The sequence below is a fragment of the Centruroides sculpturatus genome, unplaced genomic scaffold, assembly GCF_000671375.1.
Source record: "Centruroides sculpturatus isolate CEXI.00-Female unplaced genomic scaffold, Cexi_2.0 scaffold354, whole genome shotgun sequence".
Taxonomy (NCBI): Eukaryota; Metazoa; Arthropoda; class Arachnida; order Scorpiones; family Buthidae; genus Centruroides; species Centruroides sculpturatus.
The window spans coordinates 539533-551146 of record NW_019384699.1 but is presented as its reverse complement, the minus strand read 5'-3'; the positions used below and the strand labels follow the sequence as shown (position 1 = coordinate 551146).

General features: G+C 28.8%; 1 protein-coding gene across 2 annotated transcripts in view; it reads left to right on the top strand.

Moving 5' to 3' along the window:
* Window positions 1–6387, top strand: part of LOC111627514 (guanine nucleotide-binding protein subunit alpha-13-like) — a 14866-nt gene extending 8479 nt beyond the window's left edge. Inside the window, exons 3-4 of one of the 2 annotated variants that reach the window (XM_023371103.1) lie at window positions 1570–2121; window positions 5499–6387. In XM_023371103.1, the coding sequence (XP_023226871.1) occupies window positions 1570–2121; window positions 5499–5522 (576 nt within the window). In that variant the 3' untranslated portion in view covers window positions 5523–6387. Of the gene's footprint in view, window positions 1–1569; window positions 2122–3920; window positions 4426–5498 lie in introns of those variants that run through there. The other variant, XM_023371104.1, reaches the window with a different exon arrangement.
* Window positions 6388–11614: the final 5227 nt, after the last annotated feature.

Sequence of the window (11614 nt, the reverse complement as noted above, 5' to 3'; positions counted from 1 at the left end):
CTGCCAGCCCATTTCTACAAACAAATATTATATTTTTAATTGTGTTGGGATTGTCACCTGTGGACATTTTAAACTGTTTTACATATTCGTGCAGAGGCATAGCCTCTAAAGAAAGGTTGTCTCTGCAATGGAAATAGTTGTTCCTGGTGATTAGACATGGCAAGTAAACTTGGACTCGTATCCAGATGAATTTTATATTTTATTTAAAAAAAAAAATTGAATATTTATATTATTTACAACGGGTTTAAATAATATTCTAAACTTAGACATTGTTTTGGAAATCTTCATTGCTACTGGTAGATTTTTCCAACAAAATTACAAAGCTATCCATTATTTTTATTTATTATTTGTTCAGTTATTCCATCTAATTGCTACATATGTTTTCCTTCCTGTTGTATATGTGCAATACATTTTTGCAAACATTCTTCATTTGTTGGTCAAATAACTTTCTAGAGTCACATAATCCAGTGTTGTATCTTTGCTTGCAGTGTAGTTTTTCACGCTTGCCCATGTTAATTTTATCTGATTTATGATTGCCACTTTCTTACTGAAATCTAACACTGGTAAACTCAAAAACAAAGCAATTTCATTTATTTTGTATTTCTTATATTTATGCTTAATCCTTTTTACAAGATTTAAATATTCAATTTTAACATTTATACATCAGAAGTAATATCTTACTTTGTAACCATTTAATTATTTCTTGTTTTGGAATTTTTTCTAATTTAATAGAATATGGAGCATTATCAATTACAATAATGTTTGCTTTATCCAATTAGGAATAATTTTCTCAAACCATGTTTTTGAACGTCTCACCATCCACTTCTATGTAATAATCTTGTACATTGATTTGAAAGCAGCATGGACAAATGTACAAACTTTCAATGCAACTTACAATAGGGCTTTTTTCTGAAGAATTTTTTAAATCTGTAAATTGCCCAAAAGAATTGCATTATGACTAGGAATAACAGTAGTGTCTTTCCAAACAGTTTGCTTTCTATTGCTTGAATTAATTCCGGTTTCATCAAAATAATAAATTATCAATTTTCTGATCTGTATTCTTATTTTATGTAAATATTCTGGTTGCCAATGTCAGATCATTGACTAAGGAGAAATTACAATAATGATATATTTAATTGATTAATTTAATTGAAATTTCGAAAACAGGAAGAAAAATGTAATTTAATCGGCAATCCTATTTGTAATCCTATGTAATATTACTAAGCATTAAAACATATATGTATATATTAAAACTGTTTCATAGATTTAACAGTGTTGAATACAATGATAATACCTTATCTATTACTCTTATCTAGAGAGATTTTATTTTTAGATTTAACATTTTAACAATAAGAATATTGTTAAAATGTTAAATTTAAAAATAAAATATCTCTAGACTGTTAACATTTTAATGAAGTTCAATACTGATTCCATTGCTTTTATTTTTGAATTTATATTTAAGAATATTGTATTTTAATTCTAAAATTTAAACTCAAAATTTATGTTATTTAGAAATAATTTTAAATCTATAAATAATATTTCATATTACTAATTATATTCTGTTTTTAGGATTACATACCATCTAATCGAGATATTCTGCATGCAAGGAAGGCAACCAAAGGGATTACCGAGTTCACCATTCCCGTTAACGGTATTCCATTTCATTTCGTCGATGTGGGAGGACAAAGATCGCAGAGACAAAAATGGTTTCAGTGCTTTGACAGCGTCACTTCCATTCTCTTTCTTGTATCCTCCAGTGAATTTGATCAGGTGTTGTTAGAGGACCGATGCACCAATCGACTACTTGAATCCTTAAGGATTTTCGATACGATCATTAACAACAGATGCTTCAGTGAAGTGTCTTTTATTTTGTTCCTCAACAAAACCGATCTGTTAAAAGAGAAGATCGAAAGAAGAAGTGCAAATATCTCTGAATATTTTCCGCAATTCCGAGGGGATCCATTTAGCATCGATGACGTACAAAAGTTCATCTTGGATTTGTTTGATGACGTTCGAAGGGATAAAAAGAAGCCATTGTTCCATCATTACACAACTGCAGTGGATACGGAAAACATAAAAGTCGTATTTAACGCCGTCAGGGACACCATCTTACAAAAGAACATAACACAACTTATGTTACAATGAGAAAAAAGAGAAAACTGCTGGCTTTGAGAAGAGTCGTAAATTTAACCAAAGAAAGTCGAGAATCGGCAATACTGATCTTTGACAATATTTATTTTCCGAGTTTTGTTTTAGGAATTTTAACAGATGAATATCCACTCTTTTTTAAAATTTATTTATATAATTCCACTTAAAAGTTTATTATTTATGTATGTATATACAAGGTATTATCTATTAATTCCAAAAATATTAGCCCGGCATACAGTCTCTAGTCACTACGTGTAATTCAGGGTTTATATATAAATAAATACACATGTAGCAGCTCATTTTTTAATACATTTTTGCAAATATCGGAAGAAAACGTTACAAAAAAATTACGTTAACGTAATTTTAAAAAGCTTTAAATCAAAATGTCAGGCCTGCAAGTAATCTAAATACTCGTTTAATGTATAGTTACAATTTCGTTCTCTCATCCCAGATTCATTTGTAAATATTTAAAAACTTATTGTACTTAACAGTTTGGGTAGCTATTTATAAATATATTGCGGAAGTTTTCTATCAGCAAATAAAAATTTGTTCCACTACTTAATCAAAATAATGTAAACGAATAGGGTAAAATGTTTATTTCCTCTACTACAATCGTGCCTTAAACTGCCAAGGAACTCTTAACCCAAGATTCAAGTGTGTGCGAGAAAGTCGTAATTTTTATTCTTTTCGTCTGAATTTGTCTTTTTAGCGCAATTCCAATATATGTATATCAAGATAATGTGAAACTAGGAATATTTATAACAATTTTTTTATTATATTTACAAATGTAATAATATATCAAATGAATAAGGTAAAATTTGTTTTGATAATTTTTATTTAAATCTTTTAATGTTGTAAAAAAGTATTTGTTACTATTTTAAATTTTTCTTAAAAGTTGAATAAATTCAGGTGTCTTTTGAAAATAACTGGAATACTTTTAAGTTGTTTTTCTTTCTTTACAGGTGAATGTGATACTTATTCGTTATGTAATGAGAAAATATGCTGTGATAAAGCGAGATTACAGGAAAAAAATAGAAATGAAATTAGAAATAAGTGTTAGAGTACTTTTGAATTGTGACGAGCAGTGCCGAACACTAGAAATTTTCATACCCAAGATAATTCTAGTAATACGTGGTACCAGTACGTCTCCTCGGATATTCTACCCAAAGGCACAAAGTGCTCTGACTTTTCAAAAATTCATACAGATTGTTTTTCTACAATTTAAACAAACAAACTATCAACAATAAGAATATTTCCAATTAATCATTATAGTAACTTATGTGGGTGGCCCAAATGAGATAGTCTTACAGTACAAGTATTTCAAAATGTAGTACTTTGCATTTGTGCCAGTAGATGGCATTGTATAGTATGTCGGGAAGCCAACTGTTATAATCAGAAAGTGTGATGAGAAATTTATACCATAGCCATAGAACTAAGGAATCAAAAATTGCGATTCCATAAGGAACATTGGTGTCCTGACCTAATGTTTATAGACCTTGCTTAGACGACTGTACTTCAATAGGGAAATAAGACTACACGTTGCGCCATGTGACGAATTCTAGGAAAATTTCAAAAGGAATTTGGATGGGTTGTAGTGTGTAGGGTCGCTCACCTTTCCTTCTTATATAGTAATTTAAACATCTTGTTAGTGGTAGGGAAAAGAAACAATTTTGAAACATTATTTATTAAGATCTACTTTGGTTTCATTCTTGATAGATAATGATGATATTAAAGTTGTCGAATTCATATAAACAATTTGGGTATAATAGAANGGTTTCAGTGCTTCGACAGCGTCACTTCCATTCTCTTTCTTGTATCCTCCAGTGAATTTGATCAGGTGTTGTTAGAGGACCGATGCACCAATCGACTACTTGAATCCTTAAGGATTTTCGATACGATCATTAACAACAGATGCTTCAGTGAAGTGTCTTTTATTTTGTTCCTCAACAAAACCGATCTGTTAAAAGAGAAGATCGAAAGAAGAAGTGCAAATATCTCTGAATATTTTCCGCAATTCCGAGGGGATCCATTTAGCATCGATGACGTACAAAAGTTCATCTTGGATTTGTTTGATGACGTTCGAAGGGATAAAAAGAAGCCATTGTTCCATCATTACACAACTGCAGTGGATACGGAAAACATAAAAGTCGTATTTAACGCCGTCAGGGACACCATCTTACAAAAGAACATAACACAACTTATGTTACAATGAGAAAAAAGAGAAAACTGCTGGCTTTGAGAAGAGTCGTAAATTTAACCAAAGAAAGTCGAGAATCGGCAATACTGCACTCACTGTCTGTACATTCCATGTTATTGATTTGAGATTTGACATACTGATGATTTTATGTGGACAAAATGCTAAATAACACCTACCTGTGTTGTTGCATTAGTGTGCTTATTTGAGAGTATAAAAGATCATTCTGTAATTTTATAGGGCTATTTATAAATCTAATTTACATGTGACTTATATAGAAACTAGAGAAAATCTGTATTGGTTAGATCTACATTAACTTGTTACTCATTCTCTTAATAGATCCTTTAGTGATAAGCATAAATTTTGCTGAAGGGAACAAATCTTACTTGTCTGAATTGAACTAATCTGAATTGTCAATTATTGGTGTGTTGTAAGATTTAACCTCCTTCAGAAAAATTTATGCTTAACACTAAAGGATCTCTGCTAAGATTATCAGATCAATATGGAACCTGCATCAATTGAAGTAAATGGAAGAACTAGAAATATATGTCGTCACTAAAAGAGAAAGTTCTGACATCCTTTGCATGGAGGTTGTGTTATGAGATACCATGACAAGAAGTGTGTTAATCTCTGTTACTCCTTTAAGTTGAGGTGTTACATTTTGTGTCTGCCTTGTCATTTCAATTATTTATAACTTCATGCAATTTTAGGGGTTAATAAACTCATAGATTTATGTAAATTTTAATGTAAGAGTCACATGATATATTTCAAGGTACAACACATCACAATTTGGTTAAATGTTTAAATTTTTAACTTGAATTCGTTCAATTACATACCTCGAAGCCTGTTACAATTTTTTCTTTGTTCAGTGTTAAATGGAAAAAGGCAACTATCCTCAGGACCATGCGTTCCCCCATCATTAGCATTGCACAAAGAAGAAATTGAAATTTATGAAAGTAAATTAAATGATGGTTGTATTAATACCAGGAATGCGGATGGACTAGGGTCTGCATGGAAATTCTACGTAACACAAAAATTAAAATATAAAAACTCTTAGTCAGAACCTACCCTTATACTTGGATGCATTTTTATTTTTATTTATTTTATTATATTATTTATATCGTTATTGTTTTAATTTATTTGANTACAAAAGAACATAACACAACTTATGTTACAATGAGAAAAAAGAGAAAACTGCTGGCTTTGAGAAGAGTCGTAAATTTAACCAAAGAAAGTCGAGAATCGGCAATACTGATCTTTGACAATATTTATTTTCCGAGTTTTGTTTTAGGAATTTTAACAGATGAATATTCACTCTTTTTTAAAATTTATTTATATAATTCCACTTAAAAGTTTATTATTTATGTATGTATATACAAGGTATTATCTATTAATTCCAAAAATATTAGCCCGGCATACAGTCTCTAGTCACTACGTGTAATTCAGGGTTTATATATAAATAAATACACATGTAGCAGCTCATTTTTTAATACATTTTTGCAAATATCGGAAGAAAACGTTACAAAAAAATTACGTTAACGTAATTTTAAAAAGCTTTAAATCAAAATGTCAGGCCTGCAAGTAATCTAAATACTCGTTTAATGTATAGTTACAATTTCGTTCTCTCATCCCAGATTCATTTGTAAATATTTAAAAACTTATTGTACTTAACAGTTTGGGTAGCTATTTATAAATATATTGCGGAAGTTTTCTATCAGCAAATAAAAATTTGTTCCACTACTTAATCAAAATAATGTAAACGAATAGGGTAAAATGTTTATTTCCTCTACTACAATCGTGCCTTAAACTGCCAAGGAACTCTTAACCCAAGATTCAAGTGTGTGCGAGAAAGTCGTAATTTTTATTCTTTTCGTCTGAATTTGTCTTTTTAGCGCAATTCCAATATATGTATATCAAGATAATGTGAAACTAGGAATATTTATAACAATTTTTTTATTATATTTACAAATGTAATAATATATCAAATGAATAAGGTAAAATTTGTTTTGATAATTTTTATTTAAATCTTTTAATGTTGTAAAAAAGTATTTGTTACTATTTTAAATTTTTCTTAAAAGTTGAATAAATTCAGGTGTCTTTTGAAAATAACTGGAATACTTTTAAGTTGTTTTTCTTTCTTTACAGGTGAATGTGATACTTATTCGTTATGTAATGAGAAAATATGCTGTGATAAAGCGAGATTACAGGAAAAAAATAGAAATGAAATTAGAAATAAGTGTTAGAGTACTTTTGAATTGTGACGAGCAGTGCCGAACACTAGAAATTTTCATACCCAAGATAATTCTAGTAATACGTGGTACCAGTACGTCTCCTCGGATATTCTACCCAAAGGCACAAAGTGCTCTGACTTTTCAAAAATTCATACAGATTGTTTTTCTACAATTTAAACAAACAAACTATCAACAATAAGAATATTTCCAATTAATCATTATAGTAACTTATGTGGGTGGCCCAAATGAGATAGTCTTACAGTACAAGTATTTCAAAATGTAGTACTTTGCATTTGTGCCAGTAGATGGCATTGTATAGTATGTCGGGAAGCCAACTGTTATAATCAGAAAGTGTGATGAGAAATTTATACCATAGCCATAGAACTAAGGAATCAAAAATTGCGATTCCATAAGGAACATTGGTGTCCTGACCTAATGTTTATAGACCTTGCTTAGACGACTGTACTTCAATAGGGAAATAAGACTACACGTTGCGCCATGTGACGAATTCTAGGAAAATTTCAAAAGGAATTTGGATGGGTTGTAGTGTGTAGGGTCGCTCACCTTTCCTTCTTATATAGTAATTTAAACATCTTGTTAGTGGTAGGGAAAAGAAACAATTTTGAAACATTATTTATTAAGATCTACTTTGGTTTCATTCTTGATAGATAATGATGATATTAAAGTTGTCGAATTCATATAAACAATTTAGGTATAATAGAAGGTTTGGGAATTTTGGGTATAATTAATGTGTTAATAAATTGTTGAAGAATCTAGAGATTCATTTTTTGATCAATAGTTGATTACAGTATATCGGTTTGGATGTCTGCCACCATGTTAAATCCAGATTACATAAGATATACAGTATTTACTGCTAAGTAAACTTATAAATCTACCGTACACTACTAATTTCGAATTACTTACACGAGTAAGTACTCTTAATTATTTACACGAGTGATCTGATGATCAGTCGTGTAAATAATTAAGAGCACTTGATGAGAATCCTTTTATCATTCTTTAATTCATATTGTGCCTCTTTCTTTTTTCAAACATTTTTTTTTTTATCACTTTACCTCGGAAATCATCAAATGTGAAAATTTAATATACAAAATGTATAAAAAACAGATAAACAGTTACACACTAAAAATTATTTTGAACAATACAAAACCTTCCTCACTTGTTTCTAGAAATAAGTGAGGAAGGTTTTGTATTGATCATCTTAAAATAGTTCTAGCTACAAATGCATAGAAAAAAATTATTTTATGGTTTTATTGTTTTATCTGTTTATATCCATTCATATGTATTTACTTATATGTTTTGTATGTTGTTTTTATTTTACCAATTATGTTATATATACATAGTTGCTTATTAGCATTTTGTATGCTCCGTTGGTGGATAGGCCACTTTTCCCTTTTGCCAGCATTTTTAAAGAATTTGATATTATTCAGTAAACACTTTATTTAATGAGTCTAAAATCAATTATAGCCAACTCATTGACAGAAAGAAATGATTTACAGTTATACCAAATTATTGAGCAGTGCTACAGTTTCTCTGCCCAAAAAAGAAGCAGCATCTGATTTATAACTTGAGAATATACAGGCCATATGGTATGAACTTTCTCAAGAAAAGAACCACCATCAGCCTTACTATTTTACAAATAATCTTTCTACAATAGTAAGGTTGATGCTTGGTGTTACAGGGGCTCCCTTCCATTGCTGTGTGGCAAAAGGAAAAGATATTCAGTATAGTAAGTAAAAGACAGAGATAGGAATAAATAACCAGAAAAATTATTGTCCTTAATAATTGCAGTGAAAGTCAACAAACTGACTGATAGCACCAGTCATAAGTACAATACATTATATACAGTTAATCAGGGTGCAAACTTATGATGCAAACCGGAAATCACATTACAGTAGACCCCCCTATAACACAGGTTCCTATAATTACGATTCCTATAAGACGGCGAAAAAATTCTGACGGTATCCGTACAAACCTGGTAAAAAANTTACAGAGAAAAATTCCAGATCTGCAACAATCTCTTTTTCAATGAACAAGATTGGAAAGTGAAGAAAATCTCTTTTGACACATTGGCGGTAGTTCTTAATCAATTTTCATTTTGATATTGATTGTTCTGCGATGCAACTGATACCAGTAAAATAACATTTTCATTAACTACTAATTTCATGTTTTACTAAAACATACTATCTATTTGTGAGGCTGCTGTAAACACAAGGCCCTAAGCATCACATTTTTTGCCTTTATGTAGAACTTTGTGTATTTTTGGGCTAAAATTAAACTAAGATGGTGGCTTACCTGTATACATGTAAATTAAATTCTATAATTTAATTAATAATTAGTTTAATTCTATCCTCATAATTTAGTGTTTAGATATGTTTGCTTCTTCAAATTTGAGTTATGGTTTATCGTAGATTTTTAGCAATTATAAATACAATGGATTCATATTATGTTTTATTTTCATTATTTATACAACAGATGTTTTATGTTAATTATTTACTATAGGAACAGAAATGGATAAACAAACACAGAAATATTTTATATTTTTTGTTAAATATAATATGTTTTTGAAAAAAAAAAAATTTTTTTGTCTGAATTTTGCCGTATTTTGTTCTGAAAATAAGATTAAAAGACACAATACTGGTCAGGATTCTTATATTAAATAATATTTGAATATTGATGTAAATTTTATGTCAATGTATTTATAAAGTTTTATTAATTTTAATACCATTTTTTAATAATTAAATATGCAAGAATGCAATAATAATTAATTTTTAAAATATTTCTGGTTATTAAATTTATTTATTAATTAGATTTCAGATCTAAATATTCATAATATAAATTAATTAAAACTTTTTTATTCATTTTTTAAATTTCAGGGTGATGGTGTGAAATACTTTTTCGATAATTTAGAAAGAATAAGAAGTGTAGTAAGTAAAATTTTTTATAATACAAAATTAAGATGATATTCTTCTAACAGGCAACCTAATCCAGGAAAAGTAGTATAAAATTGTGATAGATAGCCAGTTAGAAGAGTATCTAATTTTTTAATTGAAATGAAACCTTTAATAAGTAAACAATGCAATTTGAAATTCTTTTCTGTTATATATTTTTATGTAATTTATAACAAAAAAAAAATCATTGTTATTTTGCTCTTACACATTCTAGAACAAATATTTTTTTCGGGTATAACCTCATAGGCTCCAGAGCCTTTGGGAGTTATACTGGTAACAGTTACCTGACGATAAACATTTTTCACTGTTCTTATTATATATGTTCTTATGAATGATATCTTTTGTTTTTAATTTATATCTGCAATAATGGCACCTATATTAATTTATTTCTTGCCTACAAATAATTATAATGTAGTTAACAGTAGCAAAACAAAAATCACTTGAAACATGAAATAATGACTCCATAACCATCTACAGGAGTGATCCTACATTGAGGAAAATTTAGTAGTCTATTTTAGTAGTTAAATCATTAAATTAGTAGTTACTGAAAATTTAGTTTTACTGATATCTGTAGAATGATCATTTTCAAAGTTAAAATTGATTAAGAACTACAGTACCTCCAATGTGTCAAGAGAGACTTTCTTCACTTTCCATCTTGTCCATTGAAAGAGATATTGCTGAAGAACTGGAATTTTTCTCTGTAATTGATGATTTCGGTACTGCTAAAAGCAGGAGAGCTGTTTCATAGGTGAATTTCTGTACTCCTACTAAATTTTTCAGTTCGTTGTAAAACTATTTTGCACATTTTTTAATTACTTTATTGTGTCTTTTACTGCCTGTTTCTATATTAAAAATGTTTGCATTATTTGTAGACTTAAATAAATCTACCTTATATTTCTAATGCCCTTTTAAGTGGGTACGAGGAGTCAGCGGAAAAATGTACGATGACTCCGACTCCAGCTTTTTAAGGACTTAAAAAATTTCGTCACCCAAAACAGACTCGACTATAAAAGTTCTTACTGTTTATTAATAACAACAATGTTTTCAAACTATCTAGGTTCACTGTCACTAGGTTTTAGTTGAATTGAAACTCTAAAACTATATTATGAAAAACTGGGATGATGATTAAAAATGCTTTTGATAATTAAAAGTATAGAGTTCTGTTATAACTCAAAGATAAAAAGTTAATGAAATTTAAGGATAGTTTCAAAGTTCTGAAGTCTTCTAAAATTAATTTTTAATTTTGTAACGTGAAATTAGATTAGAAAGAAAATTTTAGATTTCATATTGAGTGAATGAAAGACATTATAAAAAAAGTTATACTAAATCTAAGATAAATAGTCCAGCATAAGACTGCATGCTGAATTTATATGATTGACTGCAAATTTGTTTGAAACCATATACTGAATTTATATGAATTGCATTTTAAGCACTCAAGAATGAAGAATGTTCATATACTCTAATATAGTCTATTCCAGTAAAGTTGACATCTAATGTAAGCAGAATGGTTTTGGTATCACTCCTTTGATGAAATCTGATTAATTGGCTATAATTAGCATTATGTGAAATAAAATTAATGTTTAATATAGATGAGATATTAAAGTAACTTGTATTTTTAAAGAAATTTAATTAACAATTATAATCATCTACATTTTTGTCTTTCTTAATAATTTTTAAGTCATTTATTATATTAAGATAGAAATAAAATATGTAATTTATTTGTTATATAAAGGTTGTAGATATCAAATTGATTTTGTAAAATGCATGCGTATGTTTATTTTGAGAAATTGAAAAAAAACTTTTATTTTATTTGAAATGTATGGATGTCTTAGAACAAACGAAATCTGATATAATTGTTCTAATTATGTTGAATATTTATTTGTAGAAATGGGCTGGCAGAATTACATTTTAATAAAATATAAAATTCATCTGGATACGAGTCCAAGTTTACTTGCCATGTCTAATCACCAGGAACAACTATTTCCATTGCAGAGACAACCTTTCTTTAGAGGCTATGCCTCTGCACGAATATGTAAAACAGTTTAAAATGTCCACAGGTGACAATCCCAACA